The following is a 16,556-nucleotide window of genomic DNA, read 5'->3' as shown; positions in this document are numbered from 1 at the left end:
CCACTGGAGGGGCATCCGTGCCACCCTCATGGGAAGGGCTGAGGATCCCCAGACGAGGGGTCACCCAGTAGCCACCGAGCAGAAGCTAGAGGGGCCTGCACCGGCCTGCCAGAGTGGACCGAGCCGCAGGCCCAGAGGCCGGAGGCCCGAGGGCCCCCCGCGCCACGGAAGAGGCCTGACCGAGCAACAGGCGCCAGGCCCCGCCAAGTAGCCACCGGGAGTGAGCTGGTACATACCTGAGCGCCCAGCCCCGGACACCAAGAACCACCAATGCACCGACCCCTGTGTTGTGTATTGTAAGAGGACCATCCTGTCCTGTAAAAAAAACTGTGGTGTAGAAGTGAACTTATAGTGAACCTTGCCAAAATGTGAGTGTGCTTAGGCCACAGTGACTTGAGTGAGATGGTTGGACAGGGGCAGATACGACTGGTAAAAGCCAGAGTAGAAATTATTGATCAGTTCCCTCCTCCTACTCCTGCTACTCATCAAATTATATGTCACCACTGATATACTGACCTGTTTTCACCTCTTGTAAATAAAATAGTTTATGCATACCATGAATGGGCTTCCTCTTTTGTTTCAAGCTACTTGTAAAATAATATAGAGAATATAAGAAGCTGCAAAATGGTGCCTAACTCAAAATGAGATGAACCAAACAAAAAACAGCTAAATTTAAAATATCTGACGTTTAAATAATAAATAAATAAAAAATATATCTTATTTGTATAGCACCTTTCTAGACAGAATCACAAAGTGCTGCACTTAAGATAACAAATAATCAAAGGGTAAACCAGACAATATAAAACAGGCAGAAATTTAACCAAAAACAGTTTTAAAAAGGTGAGTTTTGAGTTGTTTTTTAAAAACAACTACCGAGTCCATGGTTCTTAATGTATGAAGGAGAGTTCCACAGTCTCGGGGCCACAGTGGCAAAAGCTCTGTCACCCTTTGTTCTCATCTTAGTCTGTTTTATAGCAAGTAAGCCCTGATCAGATGACCTCAGGGACCTGCTAGGGACATAGGGCTGTAGCAGATCGGCGATGTAGGGTGGTGCCAGTCTAAGGCTCTAAATGTCAAGACTAGGATCTTAAAATGTACTCTAAAGTCAACAGGAAGCCAGTGTAGCTGAAATAGCAATGGTGTCACATGTGAATACTTGGAGGTTTTGTCAACAGCCTAGCTGCAGTGTTTTGCACAACCTGCAGACGATCCAGAAAACCTTTGCTTAGACACATAAACAAAGAGTTACAATAGAGATTGACAGACCACGTGACTTTCGCGCATTGCATTGTGAGTACGAGTGGCAGCAAAATCAAAACACTGCATCAAGCGCTAGCATTTCCAGCACCAGTAATCATTAATTCTGCGGTTTTAATCCCTACTTGCATTTTATTTGCCCCAAAAACAGTTATGTACAAAATGACGGAGAACACGGCAGGTCCGTACAAAGACAGACTTGACGAAAATGCAAAAAAAAAAAGTACGAGGAAAAATCAAAGGAGTGAAAGGGTTAAACCCATACGTGCATACAGAGTGGAGTAAGGACGTTAGCGTGCTGCCCAACTTTTATCACGCACATATTCATTATTAGATGGTCCTAAGTGTGAATGCATACACTCACAAAATGTTTAGCAACTTCAGATCCCTGCAACAAGCCCAGGTCCAGTTTACTTTGGTGATTTGGACTATTCCATTTCACAGCTGTTGTTAATTTTCTTTCCTTTATCTCATGTACAGGCCAACGCAATCTATTTGTCTTTTTAGGTTGTAGTATTACACAACATTTTCAGATCTAATAGAAATAAAATAAGTGTTTCGTAATTCATTCAATTTATTGTCTTTATTTATAACTGGCGATATTGTTTCATTCTATTATAGAATCTTACAAGAAAGAGGCAAAATTGTATTCCATTATGCTTTATTAGCAAATCAATAATGCAAAAAACACCAAAAAACATTGCAAAATAACATACTGGAAAACAGTTATTCATCACTTGATTGCTTCAATACAACCCTTGGACACATACTGTATATACGGGACTTTTTGTGGCTGTTTTGATATCGCTCTCTCTCTCTTAACCAATCAAATCTCGCTGTGGTAGCAGCTTTAAACTTAGTATGACCCAGGTTGATAGAGGGTTCCCAGTCTGGATCGCATTCCAGCATTTAGGCTGGTTTTCCTACAAAACACTACAAATATTAGCAGGCAAAGCCACAGTGAACAAAGCAGCATAGCGAAACCAATTCAATTCAAATCAATATAAGGCTTAATTGTAACCTACATCAACAATTATGTTATGATAAATTACGTAATAACTACAACAGAAGACTCTGTGGAAATGCTTGGAGCAGACTTAAATGTGAGCTGGAGTGTTCTGGAATGTTATATTTGGTCTTCGAATAGCTGCAATCCAGGCCATCTGTCTGCTCTTTGTTACATTGGAAACATGGCTTGAACAGTTTCTCTTTCATGACGTAATCTGATAAAAAATCTCTTTACCCGTCAGCTTCCCGTGGCTGTCTTGCGACTGGCTATTGCAGTTAATAATACAACAGCTTCTTGCCATTCTTTGTGTTTCTTTTTATTGCTGTGTGACTGTTTTCATGTGAAAGCCTGCATGCGCTAGTACCGCTTGCCACTCGTACCTACAATCCTTTGCGGTTTTACCCCGGAAATGACGTCACATTTTCAATCTCTATAGTGAGGAAATAAATGCATGTATAGCTATCTCCAGTTTCGAGTGAGATAAAATAGGGCTTAACACATTTCTTAAATGATAAAAACAAGACCAAACCAGAGATTTCACATGCCCATCCAATGTGAGAGTCGAGTCAAAAGTGACACCTAAATTCCTGATAGAGGATTTAACATACCGTATTTTCACGACCATAAGGCGCACTGTGCTAAAAGGCGCAGTCTCAGTTATGTGTGCCCTTACTGTATTTAACACACACATAAGGCGCACTGGACCATAGGGCGCATACAAGTACCGTATGCGTATTTAAAAATAAAGCGGGAGCAAACCTGAATTCGGTACCTTACTCACATTTCTATTGCCGGTAATCGTCATCATCAACAACACACAAGCATACAAGTGTGCATATTTAAAAATAAAGCAGGAGCAAAACTGAGTTTGGTACTCACATTTTTATTACCAATAATCGTCATCATCAACAACACACAAGCATACAAGTGTGCGTATTTAAAAATAAAGCAGGAGCAAAACAAAGTTTGGTACTCACATTTTTATCATCAATCAAACCCATCGAAGTCCTCATCCTCTGTGTCTGAATTGAACAGCTGCGCTAAATCTCCATCAAACATGCCAGGTTCACTGTCTTCACTGTCAGAGTCACTTTCTGTGCCGTGCGGCTCCTCGGAAACGATGCCGGCTTTTGCGAAAGCTCGAACAACAGTGCCAGCAGACATGTTAGCCCAAGCATCTACAATCCATTGGCAAATTGTGGCGTAACTCGCCCGGCGCTGCCTTCCACTCTTAGTGAAACTGCGTGGAAAAAACCACCTGGTCTCCTTTCATACACCTCCCTCAGCCAGTCTTTCATCATTTCCTCATCCATCCACCCCTTTTCATTTGCCTTAATGATGATTTCTGCTGGAAACTTCTCTTTAGGCAAAGTCTTTCGCTTAAAAATCACCATAGGCGGCAGTTTCTGTCCATTAGCATGGCAGCCAAGCACAACAGTAAAAGAAGACTTTTCATACCCCGTTGTGCATATCGCTACCGTGCTGGTCCCCTTCTTCTCCACAGTGTGACTCACCAGGATGTCAAAAGTGAGCGGGACCTCGTCCATGTTTGTGATGTGGCTGGGCTGGATGTTTTTGTCGCCGATGTGTTTGCTGCAGTAGGAGCGGAAGATGGCCAGCTTTTCCTTATAATCCGCTGGAAGTTGCTGCGCTACCGTAGTCCTGGTCCGGATGGAAAAATGGCACCGTTTCATAAAACGAAAGCACCAAGACGGACCTCCTTGGAAATGTTCAATGTTCATCTCTTCAGCTAGTGAAACTGCTTTTAGCCGAATGGTGACCGTCGAAACGCTTCTCCCGCTCGCTCTTTGCTCGATGATCCACCGCTCGAGTCTTTCCTCCAACTCGGGCCACCTCGCCTTATGTCCGCGGAAACTCAGCTGCGTTTTCTTGACCTGCCGGAGCTTGTTTTCCAGCTTCCTCCATTTGCGAACCATCAATTCGTTAATCTTAAATTCTCTCGCCGCTGCTCGATTTCCATGTTCCTCCGCGTAGCTGATGGCCTTCAGTTTAAACTGTGCTTCGTAAGCGTGTCTCTTTGCCATTTTCAGGGTTGTTAAAACAACGATGTCCTGCATAATGCACATACCTGTTCTTTTATACAGGTATGTGCGATTGTCCCGGTATATACGATCAACGCCCACACTTCACCCTTTAACGTTCTCATGGTGTTCTCTACTACGTCCTCCTTACAACACATAGGGCGCACCGCGCTATAGGGCGCGCCGCACTTTTTGAAGAAAATCTAAGACTTTTAAGTGCGCCTTATGGTCGTGAAAATACGGTACACAGAAAGAGGACCAAGGGCTTTCATTATCTGGGATACAAATCTGTCCAGAGCACATATTAGTTTTCCCCTCGTTGAGTTGGAGGAAATTTACAGCCATCCAACGTTTGATGGAATCTAAGCAGTGATTTAAAAGCTGAAGGTTAGATAAATCCTGGGGCTTAAAAGAGATGTACAACTGAATATCATCAGCATAACAGTGATAAGAAATGTCCTCAAAAGAGCCCATTATATGCTGGAGCGGGAGAAGATATATTAAGAACAATAAAGGCCCCAAAACCGAACCCTGAGGGACACCATAAGTAAGGGAGGCAGAGGATAACCTAAAATCAGAGACCACCACAGAAAAAGATCGGTTATGTAGATATGAGGAGAACCACTCCAAGGCAGTATCCGATACACCAACCCAATATTTAAGCCTTTCGAGGAGGATGTGGTGGTCAACAGTGTCAAAAGCCGATGTGAGGTCCAACATAAGTGGGACCGAGCATTTTCCTGCATCATTATTCATCAAAATGTCACTTGAGACCCTAAGAAGGGCTGTTTCTGTGGAGTGAGCTCTGCGAAAGCCGGATTGAAACTTATCGCAAATGCTATGTTTGTCCAGAGTTGGTATAAGTTGCTTAGCCACAACCTTTTCTAGAAGCTTAGCAATTAAGGGTAATTTAGAGATAGGTCTGTAGCTGCTCCAAAGAGATGGGTCTAGCTGAGGTTTTGTTTTTTTTAAGTGGGAGAATAGCAGCACTTTTAAAATAAACCGGAACTATACCAGACGCCAGTGAAGAGTTGATTAGCGTGAGCACAGATGGACCAATAATTAGTGACCTGACACTTAAGGGGAATGCTTACATAAGTAATATGCTAAAATAATATAGCAAGTCAATAAGACTTTACAAACCAGGATTAACTTTTGTAAATATTTTCCTAGAAATAATTTTTTTATACATTTCCCAGTGTTATAACACTGTTACATCACAGTCTTTCAACACCAACTGTCTGCCAGTTTTGAGAACCCTTCCCAGGTGCCTTAATGCCCACTCACATCTTCTATCAGGTGATCTCAATAGGTCACATGATAGGGTGAGGCAACGTCTCACAATGGTTTACCTGAAATCTCTGCTAATAATGACCCACACCCTTTTTCACACCTTGGCTCATGTGATGAGCCGTCTGATCAATAGTGGGTCAACAACCCTCTTTAAGGGATAACTCTCACTAGTGTTTAAATACCTGGAACTCTCTACCCTTTTTTAATGAATGGTGGAAATGAAAGTTTCAGAAGTTTCACAGATGAGAGATGAAATGTCTTCAACAAATTTAAAGAACTCCAGTGCTTTTTATTTCATAGATAGTTCTGTGAGTAATTTTCTGTAAAACGATATATAACACTTGGCCAGGACTTCTTCTCAAAGTCCATTACAGTGGGTAAAATAAGTATTGAACATGCCACTAATTTTATATTATATATATTTCGAAATGTGCTATTGACATGAAATTCTCAAAAGATGTCAGTAACAATCAGAGGTGGAAAGTAGCGAATTACATTTACTTGCGTTACTGTAATTGAGTAGTTTTTTTGTGTATTTGTACTTTTTAAAGTCATTTTTCAAGGCTGTAATTTTACTTTTACTTAAGCGTATTTTTTTTAAAGTATTGTAGTTCGCTACGTTTTCAATCACACCCGTTACTGAGTAAATTAAAAAAACAAAGCAAAAAAACATTGCGCTTCGGAAATACTGCAGGGAATGATGGGTAGTAGAACAACTTGGCACTAAGGTCACATTAAAGATGGAGTCTGACGTCGGTGTCACGGATCTAGTGAAAAAAGAAGCCCCGTCGAATTCTGCTGACCCTGAACTCGAAGAAACGGATGTGAACCCCTGGCCGTATTTAAGGGACCATTTCGGCTTCAAGTGCAAGAAAGGCAACAGCTTTATTATGCAGTGTAAGCTGTGTTTGCCCAGAGAGACCGAGTTAGCAGCTTTTAACAATTCCACATCAAACCTGCGCAAGCATGTAGAGGTAAGTTAAATACAACTCGTACCATTATGGTAGCAAAAAGGCTGTGTTCAAATTAATCACATTAAGTTAAGACATCTGTGAAGAACACAGATAACGTTGGTTGGTACAGCAACTTGCTGTAATCGGGCACGTTGTTGTCCACGCAACTTACATTTTTTTTACTGGGTTGGTAAATTGCCAAAAGAAAATGTGTTTACCTACGTTTTTCCTGTTTGTTAATAATAATTATTTATTTTAAAAAATAGTTAAATTAAAGACAGAAGCGGCTACTTTCTTACTTAACCCACATATGTTCACACTGCAGGCAAAAGAATAACAGAGTGCTCACTTACCTTAGATTAGTCAAAGACAGCTGACTTCTGTTACTTGTAAATTGGCACTTGCAACCTCCCGTTAACTAGCCTGTTACTGTCCAATAAAAAAAACACGAGGTATATTGGTATATTTTACCAGCGGTAGCTATGTAATGCATTGATGTCTTATTAGGGACGTCAAAAAACTTTCTCTCAAACTTAACACTGGCCTGCCTGCCTCAGCTGCCTTCGAGCATCTCTTTAGCTGTGCTGGACTACTGTTCACTGCAAAGTGAGCAAGGATGAACTCTACTAACTTTGAAAATCAACTGCTCCTCAAAATTAACAGGAAGTTCAGAGAGTAACACTCTAGGATGGATACAAAGGAACTTTAATCTAGAGGTACAGTAGGGCAGGTGCCAAGTTTAAAAAATTAAAAAAACATTTTTAAAGCAGCTGCCGTTCAGTTCAGTACTTGTTCTCTTATTTGACAGTTTAGAACACATTCTCATGTGAAAGAATGATATGGTTTTGTATTGAAAACACTGTGATACCTGACAGTTTGGTTGATTGGTTTGGTGACCATTATCCATTTTCATGTATAGACTTGCAGTTTAACTGCCACGGCACTTTAATTTGTAAAGTTTTTCTTTTCACTAAAAAAAGAACTACTTTGAGATTTATATCCCACTGTCTTTTTTTGCACTACTCAGAAGCGGCTGTCCTCCTGCTGACAGAAAAGTAACTATGTAACTTTTACTCTGAGTACATTTTAAATGAGCTACTTTTTACTTGAGTACATTTTTAGACAGGTAATTTTACTTGTACTTGAGTAAAATTTCAGCAAAGTAATGGTACTTTTACTTGAGTAAAATATTTTAGTACTCTTTCTACCTCTGCACGCGTATATAAAACAGGTCCGCGGCTCCGAACCGTAGTAAAGGGACCTCTGGCTAATATGTCGGGTTCCGCGTCGGTCTCATAGCCGAAAACTAGCTTTACTTTATGTCTCGGTCAACTTTGCTAGCGAGAGACAGAGAGAGGCGTTGAAAGGCTGCTCCAATGGAACTTATTTTTTTCGGAGGAAAACACGAAAAAAGTGTACAGCCGAGTCTTAATAGCTTACTTATAACTGGGCTCGTCAGGCACTCTTTTTGGCTGCAGTGGTTATTATTATATTTGCATGCTTCCAGCTCCCGTTTCTGCTCGGTGACAGCTCCCTCCCTCGCTCACAGACACATAACGGGTACGGCAGTCCATTCTCCCTGCAGAAGGGACTACACTGTCCATGAAGCTACATTCTTTATGGCTGTGCCTGTAACACTCTGCCTATTGCCTTCATATTAAATCATTTTGTGAATAATTTTTAAAAATATTTCTTCACGTCATTATGTGGGCCGCAAGTAGAGGTGACATGGGCTGCGAGATTGAGACACAGGCCTCTTAATGCGTGTTTTGTTTGGGGTGTGGAAACCAAAAATAGAGAGGGCATAGCCGAACATATGAAACAGAAAAATACCGCCGTGTAATCACTTTATTTCAGTAACTGTATTCTAAGTACCACCTTTTTAAACGGTAACTAACGGAATACAGTTACTCATATTTTGTATTTTAAATACGTAACGGCAGTACATTAATTCCGTTACTCCCCAACACTGGCCACAACCAGGTGTTCCCTGCAAGATTTCAAAAAGAGGAGTGAAAAAAAAATATCAGAAAAGTTGTCCAAGAACCATGGACCACTAGTGGAGAGCTAAAGAATGACCTGAAATCAGCAAGTATAATTGTTTTAAAAGAAAAAAAATGCCCTCAACTGCCAAGGCCTGTATGCATGCTCACCAAGCATCACTACATTGCTAAAGAAAACGCATGTTGAAACACAATTAAACTTAGTTGAGCAACATTTAGAAAAGCCTGTGAAAAACTGGGAGCATATATTCTGGTCAGATAAGAACAAAATTGAACTCTTTTGATGCCATAATACACACCATATTTTGAGGTTAAAAGGGAAAGCTTATCACCTCAAACATACAACCCCAAGAGTGAAGTTTAGAAGAAGGAACATCATGGTGTGAGGCCTGTTTTTCATCATAATGCACTGGCACCACTTATTTTAATTGAAGGAAGGATCAATGGAAAAATGTATCAGTGTATCAAGACATTGTTAATAAAAAAAATCTGCTGCCATCTAACAGGATGACGGGGATGAAATGAGGGTGGATGTTTCAGGAAGGCAATGATCCCAAACACACACTCAAAGAAACTCTCAACTGGTTTCAGAGAAAGAAAATAAAACTGATAGAATCCTGCAGTCAATTACCTAACCTGAATCCAATCTCATCTATGGAAAAGAAAAAGAACCTTAAGGATTTGAAGCCAATGCGTACAACTTGTGCAAAAAGTAGCGGCTTATAGCCCGACAATTACGGTAACTTAATTTAGGGATATCAGTGCCTGATTTCTTTGCATGTGTGAACTGGATGGGTTGTTACCAACTTCTGGTAGTAATTCATGTCAACATCTCATGTCAACAGCAACTTTAGAAATATATATACAGAAGACTGGTGACGTGTTCAGTATTTGTTTTACCCACTGTATATACAGCTTATTTCTCGTAACCTTTTGTTTTCTTTTTGTTTGTTTTTTAGTTTTTTGCAATTTGCCTTTATTGGATAGTGAAAGTGAGGAGAGGGGGAAGACACACAACAATCCCCACTATCCTGCAGTCTGCTCTAGCTAATAGCTAATTTTACTTTGCTTTAACTAAAGAATTGTTTCACTTTGTTCTCTTGGGAAACACACACAGCAACGTTTCCTAGCCTGAGTTATATAGTTTATAATGCTTAGCTTAAAGTGATTGCATGGATATGTTCCTGTACCTTCCTTGCCGCAGTGTTCTGAAGCACTCCGTGGATGCCACCTTTGAAGACCAGGGTCCCAGTCCAGGCTATCGGATAGAAATGTCAATCTTCTACGTGGTCTACTTTGTCGTTTTCCCCTTCTTCTTTGTCAACATCTTTGTTGCTCTAATCATCATCACCTTCCAGGAACAAGGAGACAAGGCCTTGTCTGAGTGCAGCCTAGAAAAAAATGAGGTAAAGAGCTCAGAAGTATTTAGTATTACAATATGTTCATTCATTCATTTATTTGTTCATTTCAGGCACAACAAAATACATATATTGAACATAAAGTGCACAAAACAAAAAACAAAAATTACCTGAAAAGGAGTGGGACGAAGAAAACTTATTAAATCCCACCCCTATACTCACTCATCAACAAAAAACAATAAGCTTCCCACAGCTACGCCCATCGTTACAACCAAACAAACCATCAACAGCCCCGGGCACATGCAAGCATCTCAACGGCAGCTCGCAAACAACAATCAGAACCATCATAACTAAATACAGAATATATAATAATTATAAATTGCGTTACCACAGGTAACAGGCAATAATAATTACATAGTGACAAATATACATACATACATTTATTAAATCTACACACACATGTACATATATGTACATACATACACACACTTTTTTTTTTTTGGAATCATACCAGCAATGGTAAGAGAACAGACATTACAGAGCACACTAAAACCATCATTGAGTATACTGTGACCAGACCAACTGTTTGTAGAGGAATTTAAATCTATGAATATTTTTGCATTGTTTCAGTAGTAAACTCAGACTGTTCCAGATATTCACACCACATAGAGACACACAAAAACCTTTACGGGTTGTTCAATTTCTGGGTAGTTTGAATTCCCTGAAGCCTCTCACATTATAAACCCTTTCTCGAATTTCAAATATAATTTGTAAATTTGTAGGTAGAAGTTTATTAAAGGCTTTGTATAAGATTATAGATGTATTGTAATTAACCAGATCCTGGAATTTAAGTAACTTTGCCTGAAGAAAGAGTTTGTGAGTATGATCTAGATAACCAGCCTTGTGAATAATACGCAGTGCTCGTTTCTGTACTGTGACTAATGGATTAGTTGTATTTTTATATGTGTTTCCCCACACTTCCACACAATATGTAAGATATGGAAGAACCAGGGTACAGTACAGAGTACGAAGTGCATCTTTATCAAGGTATGGTTTCACTTTGTTCAAAACTGCGAGGCTTCTGGAAATTTTGGGTTTTATGTCTCTGACGTGTGGTTTCCATGAAATTTTGTTATCAATTATGACTCCCATAAATTTGTTTTCACTCACATTATCAATGGGTACACCTTCAATGATAATTGGTAATTCAATATTATATTTTAAATTACCGAAATCATTGCTTTAGCTTTATTTATATTTAATGATAATTTATTTATATCCATCCATTTTTTAAATTAATTTTAGCTCCCTGTTTACGGTCATTACAAGATCAGTGTAATCATCGCTACTGAAAAATATGTTGGTGTCATCTGCGAACAGTATGAGTTTAAGTACTTGAGAAACATCAAAAATATCATTTATGTATACATTGAAAAGTTTTGGTCCCAACACTGACCCTTGGGGAACACCGCATGTAATACCAAGTTTCTCTGAGTGGTAATGCTATAATTCAGAAGATATTTTTGTTATTTAAGTGATTTTTTTGTTTTGAAGACTTGGGTCTTGCCATCTGAAATCAGCACAAAAACCAAACTAACCAAAGTTTGGGTATGTATTGATCATTTTAGCCTCAATTTTTTATGCATTTTTTTTTTTAAAAAAAGGCTTCCACCCACTTTCATGCTTTTTTTTGTTGTTGTTGCTGTTTTTTAAACAAAAGACAATGTTAGAACATGATCATCTCAAAAACTATTAAAAAGGTTGAAATTTTCACTGATCTTTATTTCCATCAAAATGAATCAGTATTTGTGATAGAGGCATCAAAAACTGTCTGAACATTTAAAATATAAAAAAAAAATCAAGCAATCCCGTAAAATCCCCATGTGTGATAACACATAAATAATAAAACTACACGTTGTGAAGGAGAACTAATGATAACTTCTGGATGTTATCTAATATCATTTAAAAATAAATTTAAAAAATGTGTCAAGTTTATTTCTATAACATATTTAAAAACAACAGCTGGTGACCAAAGTGCTGTGTGTCAAACATAATCAAATAACAAGGCATAGGACAGAGTGCCCAATGTGACAGATAGTTAGGGATGGGAATATGGGGGTTATACGGTCTTGCTCGTGTGTACCAGTCAATAAGCAGTGGAGCATATAAATTTAAAAAAAAAAGACTGGGGGACCCCCATGCGTGGTTTTTTTGTATTGTTTTTGTTTTGTTTTTTTCAGGAAAATGTATCCCCAGCCTAACCGGAAAACAAATCTCACTACTATACTAAAAAAGTAAAAAATATCAGTAGATAGTCTAACCCGCAGAGAACAACATTTTGGAGTTTACAGATGGTACATCTGTTATAAGTGAGAAAACAATGTTCTTAAATATATGCATATTTTTCATTTTTAAAACCTACTCTATCCACCTACCATTTTCACACCTACTGCCACGGAGGAGTCTGATAATTCAGATTAAGGTTAAAATATACAAAGATGTATTACAAATACAATCAGCATACTGATCCCCTCTTGCCAGTTGTGGAATTAGGGTTAAAGTTGGGTCACGAGATCAGGGCGTTAGGGATTCTGTTTAGGAGTTAGGGACAGCATCTTATCTCACTCCTGATCATGCCATTGTCATGCATTGTGCTGTGGCAGGCAGAATGTGGACCCAAATGCAGGTTTCAACACACACAGGGATAACTCAAAGAGGCAGCTTTATTTGCTGTGAACATCCATGCAAAGAAAACACAAAACATAACCTAAACAGGAAACTAAAACTAGGGAGCTAGAAAAACAAGAAACTGGGGCGGGGAGTTACCTAGGACCACTCAGGAAAGACCACAGGAGAGACACACAGTTAAATGACGATACCAACGCGACAACGGACAGAGAAAAACACAGGCAGAGAAAAACACAGGGCTAAATACACAAGGGAGTAACGAGAAAAGTAGAAACACAGGAGGAATACAGCTGGGAAAGATCCAATGTAACAAGATGGGGAGGAAGCAAAACTTAATACACTAACATAGGACATAAGACTATCAAAGTAAAACAGGAAACAGGAGACAGGCACAGAAGGATGGACTTGTAAATGAACAACATAGCTATATTGAAAAAATAACTTTCTGTGTTATATCTAGAATGATTAATATATGTATAAATTTGGCTTGTGTTGGTTGACTGACCTAAATAATAAACTTCTGGCTACTAACCTTATTTAAATATGAAATATTTTTAAAAATATTTCATATTTAAATAAGGTGCCGGTGCTTAAACAGTGCTCGAACCGGTGCTTAAAGAATGGAGAACACAACATTGGTCCAAAAACCTCTCATGTTCAGCTGTTTTTTTGTAAAAATATAACAATGTTAGCCTTTTCTGCAGCTATGGGGCATATATGGCATCACTCTTGACTGGAAGCAGCGCTTAAACAATGGAAAAAACACAAACTTTGTCCAAAAACCTCTCATGTTTAGCTGTTTTTCTCTTATTCTTTGGTCATTTTAGCCTTTTTGTCCAGGGTGAAGGGAGTATCGTTTGCTAGCTCACCTTACATGCATTAATTTAATAACGTGGTTAGCCTACTCAACGTAAATTACACACGAACAACATTAAGCTACTCACACAGAGAAGAACGGCTGCTGCTGCCATCATCATCCGTCATCATTTCTGCTACACTGGCAGGGCTAGGGGCCAGGACTCTCCTCTTCGGGTTTTTGGGGGATGTTGCTAACTTCGGCTCCGATAACAGGCAACCCACCCGCAGTAGATGTGCACGGTGTGAGGTCTCGCAGCAAGCTATCAAATACGGCGCATTTCTCGGCTTTTAAAAAAAACGCTATGCATTGCCAGGTGTTTCATCAGATTTGAGGTGTTACCTCCTTTGACAGTATCACAGTATCAGCTTAAAGCACTTATTGCAGGCTGCTGAGTTTGCATATTTTGCTGTGAAGTACAGCCAGACTTTTGACAGCTTCGCCTTGGGCATTTTTAATCTGTAGCTCTGCTCTAAAAGAACGTACCTGGGCCCGCCTACTATCCTCGGAAACGTAAAATGATTGGCTAGAAGTGTATCACAGCTCAAGAAAAAAAAGCACCAAAATGTGCGCTGCTTTTCGGTCTGGTTGCTACCGTTTATGTCAGAACCGGTGACACCGGTACCCATCCCTAGTGGGAACATGTCTTTAAGTGGTGAAGACAGCCGCACAAAAGTTAGGATTTTCGTTTGAAAACGCATGGTTTTCTCTCTGTTTTGACCTTCCATCCACACTTAGACAGTGTTTTCGCTCATGGAAAACACAGCATTTTCAAAACGCTCTCGAAAACGCATACATTTGAAAACGGTGCTTTCGCGTCACAGTGTGGACAGCGAAAATGGAGACTTTCTAAACAGTGACGCATGTCAGTCATATGATGCAGCTATGTGACCAATTAAACAAAGACAACTGAGGGCATTATACAGCAGTTGTTTTGTTTGCTCTCAATTTTGACAGCCCTCTTAAAGATTAATATCAGTCTGTACATGCTCCAGATAGCTTTTCTTCAAATTCTTTAATTTTCACTTGCTTTTGCAACTTTGTACTTTTGTGTTACTCGCAGCAACAACTTCACCTCATTGTTAATCCATTTTAAAAACTCTGTGGTTTTCCTCAACATTTTGCCGGGACGTTTCAAAGAGCCAGAAAGTAAATAAACGGCAGACAGAAATGAGGCAGGTCGCATGCGCAGTACTGGAACGTAAGCATTTTCAATGTGGAAGCGCAACTCTGTGAAAACAACTGACAACGCTAGTGTGGGTGCGGAGCGTTTTCAGACAAAAACGCTGTTTTCAAATCTATATGGGCTAGTGTGGACGTAGATAGAGAAACAGACAACCATTTTCACTCACATGGGCAATTTATCCCCAGTTAACCTAACTCCACTAACTGCCTGTCTTTGGACTGTAAGAGGAAAATGGAGCCCATGAAGACCACTGTGCTGTCCTATATTTGATTTTGTAAAGCTAATAACTAAGCTGAGACATTTTTAAGGCAAATTGGAAATGGTTTAACAGAAATGTTCTAAAATTTTGATGATTTCAGATGGAATGACCAAGGTCTTAAATATAATCTGCTGCTAAGAGCCATAAGACACTTTCAAAATCTTAAGAGGTCCATGCGTTGATTGGTCAAATTGTCTTGGTAACATTTGGTAAACATTATTAAGGGTATGGCCACTGACCACTATGTATTTGTTGGTTCAGTATTTTCTCCTTATCTGGCTTCTGTGACTAAATATGCATATTTTTGTAATACATTATTTGTAATATATACCTGTTCTTGGTTAATTTTACTTAACAATGATCCAGTTTTAGCATCTGGGACCTAAATAAACTGTTACCCAAAGTTACAAAATGAAAAAAATGTGGTGTTTGTGCCTAAATAAAATATTTAATTATTTCTAGCAAAGTCAGGCTTTTATCCATACAAAACAGAGTACTGAAGTTCCATTCAAATGATAAAAACAGTAAAGCAGATATGTATTTTTATTTTGTTGCAGAGGGCATGTATTGACTTTGCCATAAACGCCAAACCACTAACACGTTACATGCCTGAGAACACACAGTCCTTCCAGTACAGGATGTGGAAGTTTGTGGTATCAGCTCCGTTTGAGTACTCCATCATGATCATGATTGCTCTCAACACCGTGGTACTCATGATGAAGGTAAGAAAGCATATGAATAATAAAATACACATACAGGTGGTTTAGCTTTAGGTCACGTGTTCATGAATCATGAATTCATGAACATGTGTTTATAGACTTTTATGTCTTTAGTGTTATATATGAAGTTACTGGTAGCAATCATTAGCAGGGACAGTTGGATGCTCTGGCCAAAAGTAATAAAATCCTCCAGCTGCTAACTTTAATCTCGCTGATTCACTTAGGTCATGTCTTTTATAAAATTCTTCTCTTTTTACTAAATAAACAAAAATAACAAACAACAAATAAAAAAGCGTAGGCAATTGTTAGTCAAAAAGTAAATTAAGTTAGCCAACTAGTTGCTGCACCTTCTTAGATGACCCTCTTAAGTTGTCACTGGTGGAAAGCTAATTTTGACTCTAGGCAATCACAATTAATTTTTTAAAATTGAATTATTCTCCCATGTCTTGTAAATCGCAGAACAAAGGAAATAATTAGTCTTACCACAACACTGATCACGAGTTGGTCAGACTGGTGAAACTCCCATTTCTGTTAGTGTAAAGCTGTTTATCTACATTTAATCCCAGTTAATAGAAAAATGAGTGTGGTTCCAACAGTACATCACAGTCTGCCCACATGATATAAAAATGCTGCTGTAGTGAATGAAAGAAATGTCAGCACAACTGTTTGAACTTGAAATGTAATGAATAAATGTGTAAAATTACAGGCGGAAGTTGTATTTAACAAAGTTCTATGAAATCACAGAAGATGGCCCTTTTCTGTGGACCCATTGTATTAAAAAAACAAACAACCAAAACAAATTTATATAGCCAATAGTAATACAATTGTTTTTAAAAAAAAAAAAACAGGAAACTTTTTGTTATTTGGTTACTTTCCTGCAGTAGTGAACAAGTCTTTATCAGCAGAAAAAGGTGTAAAACGTACATGCATGGT

General features: G+C 39.0%; 1 protein-coding gene across 1 annotated transcript in view; it reads left to right on the top strand.

Moving 5' to 3' along the window:
- The window catches only part of LOC146696591 (voltage-dependent N-type calcium channel subunit alpha-1B-like), a 222,287-nt gene extending 206,187 nt beyond the window's left edge, over positions 1-16,100 (top strand). The window contains exons 29-31 of the mRNA XM_085474072.1: positions 9,762-9,963; positions 15,462-15,626; positions 16,083-16,100. Coding sequence (XP_085330198.1) covers positions 9,762-9,963; positions 15,462-15,626; positions 16,083-16,100 — 385 coding nt within the window. The remainder of the gene's footprint in view (positions 1-9,761; positions 9,964-15,461; positions 15,627-16,082) is intronic.
- The last annotated feature ends 456 nt before the right edge of the window (positions 16,101-16,556 follow it).

The sequence above is a fragment of the Copadichromis virginalis genome, linkage group LG12 (genome assembly GCF_057382275.1).
Source record: "Copadichromis virginalis isolate Kocher_CV1m ecotype Utaka linkage group LG12, C_Virginalis_male_GT1.1, whole genome shotgun sequence".
Classification (NCBI taxonomy): Eukaryota; Metazoa; Chordata; class Actinopteri; order Cichliformes; family Cichlidae; genus Copadichromis; species Copadichromis virginalis.
This window is presented reverse-complemented; position numbering and strand designations above follow the sequence as displayed.